This window comes from Epinephelus moara, chromosome 10 (assembly GCF_006386435.1).
Source record: "Epinephelus moara isolate mb chromosome 10, YSFRI_EMoa_1.0, whole genome shotgun sequence".
Classification (NCBI taxonomy): domain Eukaryota; kingdom Metazoa; phylum Chordata; class Actinopteri; order Perciformes; family Serranidae; genus Epinephelus; species Epinephelus moara.
Genome location: NC_065515.1, coordinates 16401861 through 16419453, shown reverse-complemented (window position 1 = coordinate 16419453; position 17593 = coordinate 16401861). Strand labels below are relative to the sequence as shown.

General features: G+C 42.2%; 1 protein-coding gene across 9 annotated transcripts in view; it reads right to left on the bottom strand.

Moving 5' to 3' along the window:
• Window positions 1–17593, bottom strand: part of LOC126396319 (unconventional myosin-IXb) — a 62145-nt gene that overhangs the window by 36548 nt on the left and 8004 nt on the right. For all 9 annotated transcript variants that reach the window (XR_007570565.1, XM_050054279.1, XM_050054280.1 and 6 more), the window contains exons 2-4: window positions 4559–4779; window positions 4195–4414; window positions 3279–3785 (exon numbers count right to left, since the gene is read on the bottom strand). Coding sequence is in view for 8 of the 9 variants with exons in the window: in XM_050054279.1 (XP_049910236.1) it covers window positions 3279–3785; window positions 4195–4414; window positions 4559–4716 (885 nt within the window). In the remaining variant the exon portion in view is untranslated. The remainder of the gene's footprint in view (window positions 1–3278; window positions 3786–4194; window positions 4415–4558; window positions 4780–17593) is intronic.

Sequence of the window (17593 nt, the reverse complement as noted above, 5' to 3'; positions counted from 1 at the left end):
GCGAGCGGCGGCGGGGGGGGGGGGGGGGGGGGGGGGGGGGGGGTGGGGGTTGTACAGCTGCACAGCAGCCAAGATGATTGACTCGCTGGTGGAACTCAACCTCTACTTCCTTCCCCCACCAGGCCAGCAAGGACCGAACCCGTCTGTCTGTCTGCCCCTACAACCACAGCTCTGGACCGGGCTAACACACGCAGTGCATTCTGGGAGTGAACAGCAGAGTGGCAGCGTGGCTGCCAGAGGGACCAGAACTCTGCTGATGGAGGGGAAAATGTGTCCACCCCCACTGCCCCTCCTTTTCTCAATCAGCCGTCCAGAACCAAAGGCTCTGACAGACTGACACACATCAAGGGACCAACGCTGCACTTATTCAAATACATCTGAAAGCAGCAGCAGTTCTGTGAGTGAAGGCTCCAGCACTGAGTCAGAGGGTCTGGAGACGACAGATGACAGACGATGGATGGATACACCATGCCTGCAAGTTACTGTGGCAGCCCACCCTGTATTCTTGCCATTAATAGCTTGTGGCCAATTCTGTTTAATTTTGTTCTGCCCCATAGAATTGTGTTCCAGTGTGCTTAGTTTCACAGATTAGGGGTTTTTACTTTTCAGCACAGTTTTGTACTTTGAGTAAACCACATTCCAAATACAGCTTTTCTAGCGAAAGATCTATTTTTAGCCACATTACTGCAAAATAAAACAGAAAAATCTGTGGAGGGGATTTACTTCCAGATCGGGACTGTGAATAATTAGTTCCCCACACCACTGAAGGCTATTAAACTGAAACTCAGTGCTGGGATTTCTGCTTTTTCTCTACATGGAATTAAGGTGATTGTGCAGAGATAGGGAGCTTCCCAGTCAGATATTTACTCTGCAGCCTCAGGCAGAGCTTCATTTGATCTTTTATCATCTCTAGTCCTTCCATATATCTCAAATCACAAACATGCATCCAGATTAAATCGCTGACAGGAAGCACTCACAGCACAAACATAACATGACCTACAGTAGCGTCACACACTTTCATGCCACCCAGTGCACTAAACACACACAACATCACAGTTCATTCAACAGAGCCATAACTTCAGGGCAGTCTTATAGTTCACAGTGTTGAAAATATACATCATAAGTGGAGTTAAACTTCCAGTGATGGAGGTCTACACTGTAGAGCACAATGTGAGAAAACACTCACAATACTTGTAAAAGAGCACAAGAGTGGGAGTGATGTGGATGCTGAAAATGACTACACAATAATAACCCTGCTTGAGGTCTGACCAGAGGTAAATTCTTCCATATGTGAAAGTGGAGGAGACCCCGTTTCTCATTACAGGGATGAAAAATAAACAAAATGAAGGCAACTCTATTCTTTGCCACGTAGCTCAGGGTCTAAACTCAAGCAAAAACAGTACTGTGTGACAACTTATCTTTCATGATGCAACCATTTCATGTTTAACAATGTAAAAGCTAACAGATGTGTACTTGTCTGCATGTATTTGTGTGCGCTTCTTTTGTCACCAAACACAGAGAGCTGTAGTTTGCAGTGAGTGCTGGATAGTTAACTGTCTGCAGCATAAAGATACCGACAGCAGCCTTCAGTCACTGGTGACACCACATACAGTATCTAAATGCCTGTGAGCATACAAAGTTATTTACTCCTTCATAAAAAACACACACATTCATGTCAAAACTGCTGACAGAACAGGGCAAAAAACTAAAACAAATAAATAGGTATGTTTTGATTTGGTTCATTCACAATATAAAAACATGGATTCTGAATGCAAATGCATGAAAGACGAAAGATGTGTATTCTGGTGGTGTGCTGCATCTGATTAGCGCTGCCTTTTCCTGTATATCAGTGAGACAGTTGCTCACTGGAGTTAATCAGAGAACTAAGCAGGGGAGACACTCTGTCTGTTCAGAGTCAATATGACTCAGTTGAACAGACTGTCAGTTAGTCTGTCCAGAGTCAGGCCTGAAAACTGTGCAGCATAATCACCAACCAGATGGCCTTAGACAAATATCCAACACACAGTGATTAGAAAACAGTATCATGGAAAAATCTATGTAGTCTTTTATGATTTGTTGATAGATATTCTCTGGCTAGCTTATCAACCAGTGACTTACATAAAGCTTTCTGTATCACTTTGGCTGTAGATTAGGTTAACTCTGTCCTATCAGCGGTTGTAGAGGGCAAGCCAGGACAAGCATTCAATTTCTCAGAGAGCATAAAGCAGGAAGAGGAGCTCTGTCACCTGACCGAAACAACAACACAACAACAGCTCCAAATTAAATTCATATCGATCATATTCTGATGGTCAAACACAGAATGTTACACAATCAGTTACCCAAAGAGTGCAAGGTTAGCACTGACATTTCAAACATGATCAGAAAGATCAGTGTTTGCTCAAAGGCAGGCAGAAATAGAAAACAAACAAACTGCGCTATCTCACTAGATTCCCACAGCATTTGCAAAGGCAAGGGGGCCACATGACAGGTTAATAAAGCAACTTCCCATCCTCTTTTTCATTTCTTCTTTTTGAGCAGACCGTAGACTTCATGTTAAAGTCTTTACACTGCGCACAGACTACCATATGCCCCATTAGATCAGCCCACGCACGGAAGGGCAGCGGAGTCACAGCCTGAAAATACATTTGCTGAGTACTGCATGGGATTTGATACTTTCATGGAATGTTTTATCATTCATAACCACTGAACTGTGGAGAATTACTGCCCCATAAAATAATCTCAAAATAGAACTCGGGTGTATTTAGCATCCTCTTCTTATGTACAGTGTGTATATGTGTGAGTGCTTTTGCATGCCATAGCAACAGGATGAGTCACTTTTGAGGAAGCAATGTCACTGCTGGATATGACTTAATCAAAAGAGCAACATATTTCACACCTGACTGAAGACATTGAAGCAAAGAAAAGTGTTTATTGCTCTCACGGTTGATTTGTGATATGAGATGATTTCCATGTGACTGATGAGACTAACACAATCTACAGTATCTTTCATGCTTTTTTAGTTGTGCCCTGATACAAGACAGACACTAGGATTAAGTGTAGTATGACTTTATCCCATGTCTCATCTCTTCACAAGCATTAAGTTTCCCCAACTAGAGCTCATCAATAATCTTTGCCTAAGAGCAACAACACTCAACACTAGTTTACCAGTTACTTAATGTTTTAGAGGAAAAAACTCAACATGAGGTGCTTGTCAGCCAAAGTGACTACTGGAGCAGACACAGGCTGGAAATCTGTTTTCACACATGTTAATATCTTACCTCCAGAACTGGTCCAGCTCCCAGTATGGTCCTCTCCACCCCACTGGCATATCCTTTCTGGCTGAGAGCAGTCAGACAGTGGATCAGGAAGTTTGTACTCTGGGTCTTGCCTGAGCCACTTTCCCCAGAGATGACGATGCACTGGTTCACCCTCTTCCTGAGCATAGCATAGTAGGCCACATCTGCGATGGCAAAAATATGAGGGTCCAGTTTGCCTAGCTGGTGGTTCTCGTACATCTTGACGTACTTAGGGTTGTAGATGGGAAGGAACTTGAAGGGGTTGATGGCGATGAGGATGCTGCCTGCATAGGTGTAGATCTTTTTCTTGTAAAAGCGTGTGCGCAGGTTGTTTAATATGCTGTCCTCATTGAGGACGGGGAGGTTGCAGAGGTCTGCAAAGTCATCCTGTGGAGGAGGAAGGAAACCCCTAGCAGCTAGCTGTGCCTCCTGCTCCTTAGTCACAGGCGGGAGGTGGACATAATGGATAGTACCATCATGGTTCCTCTCCTGGATTTAAGAAAGGAAAGGAAAGAAGCTTGAAACAACTTAAGTGTTTACTGTTGAAAGTGATTCACTATCCAATCTTTCTGAGATAATCAAAAATATTCGGGGTTGTTTAAATTTTTAAATACAGTCAAAATATTTAGGGACAGTCCTAAATGGAATTACACTCAAAGGGGATAAAATTATTTGGGGAGACATAGCTAATTCAACTGTCTATTTGCTTCTCCAACATTAGCGTGTGGTTTGCTACCAAGGTTGTCTACTTGTTTTGTTTTTCACTGAACGTGGCAACAAAGAGGAAGCAGGAGCAGAAGGAAGCAGAGTGCAATAATCAGACTGTGGGAAGACATTTCTTAGCGGCCCACATCCACTGTGTCTGACTGCAAAGTGAACCGTGTGCTGCCAACTCTACCTGTAGTAAGAAGTAAAAGCCAAGGCTCTGAGGGTGTTGCTCCTGGGCTTTCCGAGGCCACAGCAGAAACCTCTGCGCTGGCAGGTCTCCGGCCTCTAGCACCCACTCCTCCCCGCCACATTCCTTCACCTCTGCCAGCACATACATGCGGCCAGGGTCCAGCCCCAGTGCCGTGGCAGCGTCCGAGATCACGGAGGCTGCTGTTGCATCCTTGTGCACTCTGATGAGTAGGAAAAAGTAATTACCATGTTTGATCAGTGCTGGGCTACAGTAGCTCCTCTACCTTATTTAGTTCAACAATATCATAGCTAAACATGAACTGCTGATGCCACATTTTCTAGCAGTACTACTGCAACACACTCACCTAAGGGTGCAGCAGGTGGTGGTCTGGGCAGCCAACCGTGGGTAGATCTGGAGCAGGTATGAGCGGCCATCATTGTCATTTGGGCTAGCTGGCCCGCCTCCCCCCCCTCCTCCACCTGCATTCGTTGCCATGGTGGCAGCGCCATCTCTGACACTCATCCTGGGCCAGGGGGAGTGGCCTCAGCATGCCGCACCCACTGCTTTCCTCTCACCACGTAGCACCTAAAAATGACAGATTAACTGATCAGTGACAATCCACACTGTCAGTGGTGCCTGATAACTGGACCACAATAAAAGCAGGCTTTCTGAGGCCACAGCAGAAACCTCTGGAGTTACAACATTTTGGACGGAAGAGAAAGGATGGATTCTCACGCCAACAACGAGCCTTTCTATTGCAATAAACACTCAGAACTGGTTTAATGCTGGTAGAAACACAGAAAGATAGTGAACAGCTTCCTGTATAAAGCAGTGAAGCTTTCTAAAGGCCTAAACAATGCGTCATTGCAGCTCTGAGCAAGCATCTTAAAATGCAAACAAAATAGTTAATTTTCAAACAAAGCAGTCTCAAACCACATGGGAAGCTCATCCTTGGTATTTGACCCTCTGAATTTTACCTTCTGGACATGATGTTACTCTGCTACAGACGTGTGTCTTAGATTAGCATAGCAAAAGAGGCCCATACAAGACATATAAAAGTTTGATAGGATACAGGCCTTTAAAATCAGCAACGGATTGTTTGTGAGGCATGTGTCCTATCAAGTTATTTACTTGCCTAGACCCCTATTTTTGTAATCAGTGGTTCATTATAAAAAGATTTTTATAACTCTGTAGATTACAGTGAGTGAAGCAACATATAATTTGCTTATACCAAGAAATGTTTCAGACATACAGTATCAAAAAAGAAAAGTGTGAAGTGCTAACTGCCACACTTAAAGAGGTTACTATGCTAGGCCATAATCGCATGATTGTCACCAATAAACAACTCTACATGCTCAAACTGCATATTATTTGTTTTATGTCTTTCCCACAAAATGTTTAAGGTGATACCCTTGACATTTTAATCTTTAGTTAAGTAAATGGTGGAATGTAAGATTTCTAAAATTGCTCTTTTCTGAACTGATGCTAAAACATAATGTGACAAGTGCCCACAGAAAAAAGGGTCAGTAATAAATTGCAGAGAAACAAGCAACAAAACATATGACTTACAAAATGCAGACAAACAAACAGATTACGTTTTGATTCTATGATATGTGACTGAGCAAAAGCTAATGGTTAAATATAGTGAATGCATGTTGTTTCCAGTTTGGGGTTTTCCTTGCATCTAAAAATAAACTAGAGTCATCAGAGTAGGTTAAACACAAATTAAACTGTACTTCAATTTATGTAAAATAAAGAGCAGCATGTTTTTATTGCTTTAGAGAGCACATGAGGTTGGGGACACATAAATCAGCGGTGACTCACATCTAATAACACTGGAATGCATTGTTGTCACGTCAAATGTAAATAGCTTTGCCACTGAAACTTTACCGTAAGTTGCAGCTGCAGTTGCTGCACAGAAATTGAACCCTTCCGCTTGATGATAGCAACCAAGACTCTAAAACAGAGAACACTCAAACCACAAATGGTGTAATGACTGCATATTATTCACTCTCAAAGGCAAGACACCTACAGTGATGCATGATGTACAACTTGGTGGCAGGATGAAGTGTTGCACAACTTTTCACCACAAACTCATCTCTCAATCCAAGGATAACCCAATTTTTCTGCCTGGCAAGGTTCCAACACAAAAAGACTTACAACATCACAGGGCGCTGAGCAGCAGGCCATTAACTGAGAACAAAGTAGAGGTTTGTTCAGTCCTTAGGACAGATATTACTGATTACCTGACAGAGGTGAAGCTGCCTTGAAGATGTACCAAACTCTTTATTAACTAAACCACAATAGACTACAGAGGCAGGACAAACTTATTACTGATAAATCACATGACTGGGTTCCGTGCCATTAAAGTCACTGGAGTCGGTGAGGTCAGGCACCAATTCTTTGCAGACTCTTTTAATTCAAACCAATTACTATACCTAATTTTTTGCATTTACTGTCTATTAATTAGAAATGTTAGCTGAAAAAACGTGCATACTTTCAGCTCTCTAGAGCATGTGACTATTTCTACTGTAAGGTATGAGCAGTCATTACCAGCATTAACAAGGTTTTATTACACAAGCCTAAAAACAAAAGGATAGCTTCAACCAGTGTTGACATGCTGCTCTGTAGAAGTTGAGCAAGAGTTCACAGCATGCTATACTTCTACTTATGTCAAACATTTCTGTTAAATGGCCTCATGTTCCTCTTTCAAAGAAGTGAACTTGAAATACCATTCTATAACTCTTCCATAAAGACATGGCTTTCTGCAACCTGCATATAGAGGCAAGAGCACAGTGGGTTCATCCATGTATGAGTAGCAGTTTTCCACACCACAATCTACTTTACAGTAGTTGATGTCAGTACAACACCATGTAGGGCTAAATCTACTCTGTAATTAGCACTAAAATCATTGTACAATCAGAATTCTTTGTACAACTGCAAGTTCACTTTACTCAACACCCAAATTACTGACAGTGCCAGTTGCTGCTGTTATTGAGCCAGACTGACGTGATGACAACTTTACCCATAGAAATAAAATGAGAGTAGAACCGGCATTCCCATTCAAACTGACATAGCAGGATGGTCAGAGTGGTGGCCATCTATTTGTGTACCGTTGCCATTGCAACCATTGTAGTGGGCTAACTTCCATAAAAACTTCAGTTTAAACAAACCAACTAGTGGGAAATCGTGAACCTACTGACGTGAGGTTTTGCTGCCATTAATGTCATGCTTGTCCAAACATGAGGTACTGTAGCTGCCTCGAAGAAGGAGTGCGAGCCGCTTCTTAACAGTCAGCTAAGAAGCAGAGAGCGACCGCGGGGATAAACAGCATGTAGAGCCAGCATATTTCTTTTACATCTAACTCAGTGAATTAAAGATTTATTTTGACCAAAGCGGAACTGGTGATAGTAGGAACAGTGGTCTACCTAAGTAGTTGACGAACAAGACTAAGATGTTTTGGGGAGTTTTGTTTCTGTCGAGTTAAAAAGGCAAGGCAATTTTTCTTTTAATATAAAATATAAGTGTAAAAATTGGTCAAAATGACATTCTCAAACTAGAGAGTAACAAACTTTACGGCCCCACACCTCACCATAACAACTAACAACAATCACCATTTTCTTTTGTACTACTCAAATGACCACGGCAAACACTTAAACATCCTTTCTACTCAATTATTTCTGACTTTACCTCACAGCCGCTGAACAAAAAGCTTGGCCAACTTTACAGATTTAAAGGCAACTCTCTGAAGTAGTGCTGAGGTATTTCAGGACTGAGTCAGTGTAACATCCAGCTATACCACAGCCAAAAGAAATATGATCCAGGTTAATCCTGTCTGTTACAAAAATCAATGCAGAATAGTAGTGATCTATAGGTGAGTGTGAATCACACGGACAGCAGCTGGGTAAAGTTTGTTCTAATGATGGATCATGTTGCGGGGCTTCGCATCAGTAATGTATTCTGTGTACGCTGTAAGTCCCCCTTGGGAAACAGGAACCTGGTTTAAATCACTGTATGGCAGGCAGACTGCCCTGCTTTGGTAACCTGATCCAGGGTTGAGTCCTGAAAGCACTGAGTGCTACAGTTTATCACTTTTATCATTCAAGCAGAGACAGTTTATTTTCTTAACCTAAAAAACAAGAAATGTTATAGTCTGAGATATGCCCAGAAAAGCACGCCAAGGGGAAAGAGGCTCTCGCAGACCTTTGTGTGCATTATGAAATCAAGATCTGTATTCCTCCATTATAAACAAATGAGTTCTGTAGATCATAAGTAATACACAAATACAATATAAGGAGCTATTTTACAATTTAGCTGTTAAGCTCAGTAAGAGGATAGCTCATTTCAATTGTGCAAAAATATCTGGTTGTGTAATGGTAGCAGAGACGGTGTTTTGTCTCTTCCTCTACCGTTTACCCATGGGAACTTTTTAGAGATATTTTTCGGGGCTTTTTGCCTTTTTTCGATAGGACAGATAGAGCGTGAAAGGGGGAAAGAGAGGGGGGTGGCACGCAGCAACGGGCTGTGGGTTGGAATCGAACCCAAAGCTGCTGTAACAAGGACACAGCCTTTGTACATGGGGTGCCTGCTCTACCAGGTGAGCTAGTGGGCAACGTAAACCATGGGAGCTTTTATCAATAAAAGAAAAATCAAAATCTCACCCAACCAAACCAAACCACCTGCTCATAACTGGTTGGATGTATCTACCCAATCTGGAGTTGCCATTATTGATCTTTTTGTATTGTACAAGCCTGTTTCAGATACCGTTTTCTTTTTGCCTTTATGTGCACAAGCATAATTGAATTTGTTGTTAACACATTAAAAAAGGACAAAGCGCTCTACATATTATAAATGGACCAAACACAAAACTGCAGCAACAAAGATATCTTAACAAAGCCAACTCTGGAATCATTTAGGTCACAGCAGAGAATTAGAGGAAAAATAGAGCAGCTTGAGAGTCATGAGTTTGTGCCTTTGCCAGGCTAGCTGACCACAGTCCCAAAAACATGCAAGCCCGTAAAATGCCAAGGCATGCAGAACTGCAGAGACCACAAAAGACAGCATCATCATTATCCCCGATCATGGGTCCTGTCTGGTTTAAATCTGTTACTTTAACTCCTGAGCTGCTCTCTCAACCAGTTTCAAAAGAACAAAGTACAGTATGTGTAAGCATTTCATCTCAGTTTGTGTGTCTGTGCAGAAAGAAAAAAAGGGTAGTGACAGAGAGAAAAGCGAACAAAGACAAAGAGAGGGAGGTAGAAGGACAGACAGTGAAAGAGAGAAAAGTAAGCATCTAAAAGTGAGACAGAAAAGAGAGAGATCTCAGGGGACAATCAAAGAAGACGGAGGCTTTGAGATAATACTGCTTCCTCCCTGCGGAGGAGATCCTCTACAAGGATGCCCAGCATTCCTCAGATAAGACCTGGGGTTGTCTGCTCTGCGTAGGCTTAGACTGGCACTTTAGCTGCTTACTGCGGGCTGATGGGAAGACACCAGAGCACAAGACTACAACTAAGGGTGGAGAGGGGCTCTTCAGCTGCATACTGAGGGCAGGAGGGGGCTTTAACAACTAACAAGCTCCTTAAACCAGCCATTTTTTTTAAAGGCGGTACCTCTTATCCCTGGTGGACTCACTAGCCTCATCCCACCTAACCCCTCATTATCCAGTCAAGGAGAATAATCTTACAGTAAATTAATCTGTAAGATAGATAAAGACCTGCACACAGAGATGTTACATCTGATTTATCAAAAACAACAGAAATCGCACCATCAGTACGATTGGTTTAACAGCTAGTAAAACTACTAATTGAGGGCTTATAATTTAACTTTCCTTTAATGTGTAATTGTCTTGGAGCACACATGTTCGTGTCTGGACTGCTGCACTGATTTTCAATCCTCTGTCACAGGGGAACTATTAGAGACAGGCGTCCTGGCGTCGATATTTCACTGAGCCGTGCTGTTAACACAGAAAGTTATAGCCCATTTTATATTGCTATAATTCTGACCAGCACTATTTTCAGAAGAGCAACAGCGTACACAATATGTAAATAAAAGTGTGTCGCCTTCATGCTTATAGAGAAACTGGAAGAACAGTAACTACCAAACTGAGAAAAAATATACAAGCACTCCTCTACTGTCATTATAACTGCAGGTTGAGTTGGCAGTGAGAGCAGGAGTTGTTCGACAGTCACTGACAGGAGTGAAATATGCCAACAAGGTTTTATAATCCACCTTCTCTCAACTCCTCCTCTTTCTTCCTTACCCAACTTCAAAGAGGTACCGAAAAGCTCCTCCCAGAGAGGGACTAAGAGGAGGAGCAATAGTAAGTCTAGAGTGCCAATTAGTGGAGAGAGAAAAGAAATATTTTGCCTTTATATGGCCAGTTGTTGTAGTGTTTAAGGATCTCACTAAGAGATGTATGAAAGCCTTGAGTATTATGCTCTTAGTCTGTGCTACAGACAGTAAATTTTCTCCCTAATGGGCCTCCTAAGACTGACACTCACACTCATATATATAGACTGTTTAAACAGAGAAACTAGTCAGTGCTGAGACACCACCAGCTGACTCAATGATCAGGCAGGAAGTGAATGACCCAATGACACATACAAGGTCAGTGAGCTTCAGCTGAATACGCTTTGCATTTCTCCACGTTATCTGTCCTTCTCACTCCTCCAGTCTCGCTGTATGCCTCACACTCTAATAAGCACATGTACACAAAGAGGTGATCCAGAAGGAAGCCAGATGTGATGTCAGCAGTGAGTGTGGACCAAAGATATGGTGACTCTCAGCATTCCCCTTCAGGACGCCTGATAAATCTGATGAGTCAGGGCTACAAGCAGCTCCTACAATGGACGTGCCCAGTCAATGACATTACAATGACAGAAGTCAGACGACCCAGAGGGCTGTTATTCGGACTTTGAGGAAGCCAATCACTGCAGTGCTTTTCCAAAAATGCTCAAAAGCTATCTATAACTTTGAGTGCTTCTATAGTTTACACACATTTGTTTGCATTTCCACCAACAGTGATGTACACCATCCTGACATGTAATTGTTCTTCTTCTTATAATTAAAATGAACAATTTACAAATACGCTTAAATTATTGATAATTAGCAGATGACAGGTAATACATGACTAAATTATATACTACTAGAACTGAAATAATCGATGAAATGATTACTTGATCAACAGAAAATATACTGCAACTTTTTTAATATTCGATTCATTATTAAACATGTCCTATCGTCAAATTGAGAGTCTGCTGCTTTTCTTTATTTGATGTGATTGTGGAGTGCATATTTTGGGGTTTTAAAGTATTAGTCAGACAAACTAAATAACTTTAAGATGGCACCTTGGGCTTTAATAATGAAAATCGTACGTTTCATCCCTATACACTTTTAATTGTGATTTTAATTGTGTTTTTAATGCTCTGTAAGTGTCCTTGAGTGTTGAGAAAGGCGCTTTTTAAATAAAATGTATTATTATTATTATTATACACTAGTGTTTTTATACATTACATACTTCTCTGGAAACTGGAAAATGCATTTTCTTTCTACCTTACATAGTTTTCTAGAGAAATTAAAAAACCTAATTGACTTACTGACGTACATGCTCACCTCCATACACACTCCTCAGCTCAGGAGCAATTTGGAGTTCAGTGTCTTGCTCGAGGACAAGACTCAGCAGACCACAAGAGCCCTGAATTGGGCCCTAAACCCCTGTGATTAATGGTCTACTCACTCAACCACAGCTACAGCCATGCAGGTCAAATTTTCACGCACGAGAAATCATTCAAAGATCAGCCAAATTCCAAAACAATCAAATAAAAATATTTTCAATAAAAGGCTTAAACAAGACTTCAGAGGGGTCCTTAGGGGATTCATGAACCAAACAACACTGGCTCCAAAGGTATCAACAGACAGTTTGCGTGGGAATGTAGAGTCCTTATAAGAGACATTTTAACATCAGTAGCACTTTGAATTCAGTTGTAAAAATTCTCATGGCCTAAAGAAAGAAAGCAACAGGAATCCCTTCATCTATGTTCTGGAGGACCAAGCCCTAATGAGTAAATGCAAGGCTGCGCTTACAGTCATGAGTGTCGTAAAGCAGACATTTCTGAATCTGACTCAGAAAGGATGAGCAAGTTAGGTATAATTGTAGAGACGAGAGATTGGGACTATGTAGTAACAAGGGGTGCGTCAGGGAAATCACACTTTCACACACAAAACGACTACATTTCTGATGGCTTCACAAAACAACCAAGGTGTTAGACTGGCAGAATTCAAATCAAAGCTCTGTGGGTTTAAACTGTGCCTTTTCCGACAACATGTGTTTGTAATGACAGACCTGCCGAAGGCTTTGTGGGGTTAACAATCTGAACATCTGTGCTCAAGTTAAATGTAATCATTTTGATTTACACTGACTTTCAAACATTTCAAAATCCCCAGGTCCACCTACTCCCCTTCCAGAGTACATCTGTGTGACTGGCTGCAATGTTGTAGACCAAGCTCCTTTCCTCTCCCCAGGGGAAAGTGCAGCTGAGGGCCACTGAGGTATCCATCACCGCTACAACTCTCTCTGCATGACCTAATGGAGATGAGAGGGGCTGGCTCTTTGCCAAAGTGGCCTGTTTTGTCCTCTGGGCACAATGAGAAGCAGAAGCAAGGGAAGTACAGATTTACTCTATATGTGTGTGTGCCTGTTTGTGTGAGCTCCCTGAAGGTTTTGGTCAGTGTGTGTGTGCATGCGTGTGTTCGTTTAGAGATTCATCAATGCACTCGGGACTTGTGAGATAGAGAGAGAGGGGAAGATCACTCCTGTTGCTGCTGAGTGGTGGTAAATCAGCCTCACAGTTGTGGCTCTATAGGAAGTGCAGATGCACCCAAAATGGCTGTGAATGGATCAGAGCCCTCCCACTGGAGCCATGTGGCCTATTCAAAGATGCAGCCTTTTGTTTAAAAGGGACCAAAACCTCAATCAGGGAATTAACTCATCCAGGAGACACCAACTGGGCTCAATAAGACAAACACAGATTGAGAGGGAACTATGAGGAGAGTGAAGGAAAAAGAAGAAAAAGGGCACTAAAAGCTCATCTCCTCCCCCCCTTTTTTTAAGTCAGCTCCCAGGCTGGCCAGCGATGAACAATAAAACCAGAGCTGAGGAGCATCTGCTGCCTCCGTCTAAAGGAGAGGATAAAGGAGAGAGGAGCCGCAGGGATCCAGTCTTTGACTTGTTGATATTACCCTATTCATTCAAAATGGAGCCCAAGCTCATGGTCAAAATCCTCATCACCACCACAAGTAAGCTGCTAGAAAAAGGGGGTATAAAGTACAGAGAAAGACATCAAAGATGCTGCTTGGTCTTACAGCCAAGTTGCACAGCGGCAGGTCTTTGAGAGAGATAAACAACACCATGATATCTCCCCCATCACAAAGACAGCTATACCCGAGCTAGCCAGCTGTCTGTCACAACAAATTACCATAACTGCCATGGACAATGCTAATCAATTATTACATGGCCATTTGAGTGCACTCCATTGATCTGCCACTCCCAATATCATGTGTCTGAGTCATGTATTGACAAACTGAAGCGGGCTGCTGTTCATTTGACATCGCTCGGAGGTAGGTATGACCCCATATCACGCACAGATCATTCAGCTGTAAACATACTAGACAACCTACTTTGAAAACAACTTGAAAGCATGGATGTATTGCTCCTCCAAGACCTCCACGCGTCAGCCCCTTCTACTGTTGCTTCAAGCAAACCAACATTAGTTCCAGCCACAGCTTTATGAACTCCTACTTTATGTACATTTCACAGCAGGTCAGTAATCCAAGAGGCCTGGGTACAGCCTTACACTACTCCCCCGTGTCTCGCCAGCCGTCTGCCTCAGCTGGACCACTGTGTTCTCAACTGCTTCCTTAACTGTGCCCCCTTCCCTACATCTTTCCTGTCATACCACTGTCTTTAACAAAATCTCCCCCAATGCCTCTGCTTTGACCCCCCGCTGCTTACCCCCTTCTACTCCCCACCGCCTAACATTTGGCACTGCTGCTTTAACTCAGTCCAGATGCCAAACCACACTGAGTAGAGGGGAGTGAAGGCGAAGCTCAGTGTTGAGGGCACTCTGCTTACTATAAAATCATGTCCTGGTGTTTTTGTCTGCCGTCCAGTCAATCAGACCTGAGGGCATGCCCCACTGAGCGGCAAAGAAAAGCCAACAGAACAGATTTTAAATGAACACAAGATATTATAAATGCTTTGTATTGTTTGTCTGTGACAGCGCGCAGCAAAGCTCACATGCAAACACACATGTAAATTCCCTCCAAATAATATCCTAACCTTGAACGTCTGCCTCGCACAGACTCAAATCCCAAGGTTCTTTCATCCGCAGGTTAATATGTGATGATGCATAGCAACCGAAATGGTGTAGAGAAATATATGTTTTCAATCAGCGTGATGAGATGAAACTCTAGATTCAAAGCAGCAGCGTCCACATGAAATACACCAGACCCGTGAGGCCATGGGATGTCTGACTTAATGCAACCCAGAAGGTCTCTGCTCAGTCTGATTGGCTGTTTTGGGATTCCACGCTGGTTGGTGGTGACAAGGGATTCCGGAGAGTTTTCCGGACCCGTCATCTCAGCCATGTTGGACTAATAATGGACTTGTTTAGACCAGCGGTGTACAAATGCAGTTAAATGATGACATGTAGGACGCTAGTATGTTCTTAATTAGTTTTACAGACTTTCAGGGAGTGGACAAAACAACACAAACACTATTAAGATAAAAAAAAAAAAAAAATCTCGTAACAAATTCTATATTTGTAAAAGTTTTCAGTTTGCAGAGCAGTTAGTTTTACTCCGCTGTTAGTGATGGTGGCAAATATATAATGAATTGCTGTAATAGCTAGCAAAAAGTAGTCAAAGTAGTGCAAATAGCTAGGCAGGAAGTTGAATGATATTAGGAAACTACCCAAAATTTAGAGCTGAAACAAACTGGTGGGAATCTTTGCTGGTATAAGGGTTTGTTGGGAGTGTTGGTCAGATACACAAGTAATTTCAATAGATCAATTCAGGCTATGGGAGACTGTATGGGCATATTTCACACTTCCTTACATTCTATAGACTAAATGATTGATCAGTTGTTCAAAAATATAATCAACAGATTAATTTTTAATGAATAGGTTATTAAATTATATTTAATTATATTTCATTATTAGCTCTATATTGTTATTTGCAGCCCTACATGTGCTTAGCCTGTTAAAATAAGTGCTAATACTTTGCACAATGTGTTTATTTGATTCAGGTGCATTTGAGCTGATCTGCTCAGTATGATCTCCAGTTACGGAAACACTTCCTTCCCAGTGTGACAAACCACACGCACAAACAACATACAGTATGCCGTCTGGAGATGCGGGGCAGCTGCAGGCAGAAATCAGGAAGAGGAGAAAAGGAAGTGAAGGGAAGGAGGCAGACAGAGGGGATTATTGTACACGCTCACTCATGTGGGGTACCCTGCTCTAAAAACATTTCCCAAACACATGACTCCATTGTAGTACCAGAATAGTCACTGCACTGCACCAAATTCATACTTATTTCAAATCCCTTAGTCCTGCTGCCAGTTACACATGCCACACACATTTTCTTTATTCCCTACTTTAAAAAAAAAAGCCCAGACAGCAGGGTGCAATGCCAAACTGCTTCTGTGCTTCTGTCTATAATCATAGGCACAGGTAGAGGAAAGAAATATCTAACCTACCTAGAACAAAAGCCTCTGCTCTCTGCTATGGTTGTGTTTTAGTGTGGATGGCTAACAGCAGTGTCCAAACCACAGGCTATCAACCCAGAAACACCTCAGTGTTTGTAATGTTACTCATCCTACCTTTTATACATGCCTTGGCCCAAGCTTGAACTTAAAAGTGGGACAAAAAGCAGCAGGAGGGCTGGCAGAAAAGAGCTTGTAATGAAGGATGTGAAATGAAGGAGAGCAACAAAAGCGGGAAAAGCATAATCTCCGACATTTGAATATACAGTAGAGTATTTGTGGTGCAGCTAGCATAATCTAATGAAACAATCTTCCCTGGGGTTTGTCCTGATGATGTTTGGGTGGCCTGGCAGATTCACACAGCAACGTGTGGATGATAAGCATCTTAGAGAGGATAATGTCGTTCTGACATCTAGGCCTTGGGTAACCTTTTTTCTTTAAATCTACCCATCTGTATTGTTTTTAGAGAAGCAGACTGGACAGTGTCTGTATTAAAGAACAGAAATGATGCAACAAACAATATAGAATAAAAGACAACACCACAAAGGCTATTTCCAAATAATTTTTTCTACTGTCCCTTTCTTCTCAGATCATGTCTCTTAACACTCCCACCTGGGCCAAATTTCCTGAATGATTTCTGTCAGATGAAATGTAACTTACATATGGAGTCATTCATCAGTGACCACAGTCAGACTGCACAGTAAAAATAGAGCAAAAACAAACAGAACAGAGCAGCGCCCAGCCAATACAGAGTGCACAGCCAAGGTCTACTGTTCCCACTCCATCTCCCTCTCCATCTACCCTCAGCTTGTCTCTTTCTTTCCATCTCTTTCCCCCATCTGTGCCTCCCTTGTCTTTGCACTTCTGTGCTTTGCTTTTTCTCTTTCACTTCCCTTGTCACTCTCCAAAGCCCTTCAGGCATCCAGTGGTAAGGCTGGGCTGCAGTTGGCAGGCGTACAGAGCAGAGTCCTATCCTTATGCTGAACATAAAGACAGTGCTAAAACGTCCCATATACATTGTATTATTTAGCCTGGAAATGTAAGTCGAAGCCTACATACATGACAATAACAGTGTACCAATAAAAAAAGTAGTTCACATTAATTATGTTGCATTTGTTTTCCAAAGAAGATGAAGCCTCATCACATAGAAATCCAAAGCTAATCACTTCCAGTTTTGTTAATGATTGTTTACATATACACAAATAATCCGATTAAACAGTAATCAAGGCAATATGCGAGTGAAGTGGAGTAAACAGAATGCAATGTCTCTCACTGACACAGGAACATTATATCATGCGATCCAATTTTACTCTCAAGTTTTGATGAGCATTTTAGCCAATGAACACCATAAACTAACTTAGACAAAGACAAATAAGACAAATATCATGCACTATAAGGGATGCTGTGCGGACCTTGTATGCCCCAATCCAACACTGTGCCACCTCCGCCATTGTCTTCTGTAACCCGCTGCCGTGCTTCTGCCCTGGCACATATAATGGGAACGGCTTGTCACCTCAACCGCCCTGCCTAGCTGAGATCATTCATTTTTTCCTCACAGAATTTCAAAAGGAGTGTGTAAGGAATGACGCTGGCAGTCTACTTCCTTTCCGTCACTCTTAAACCAAGATGTAAACA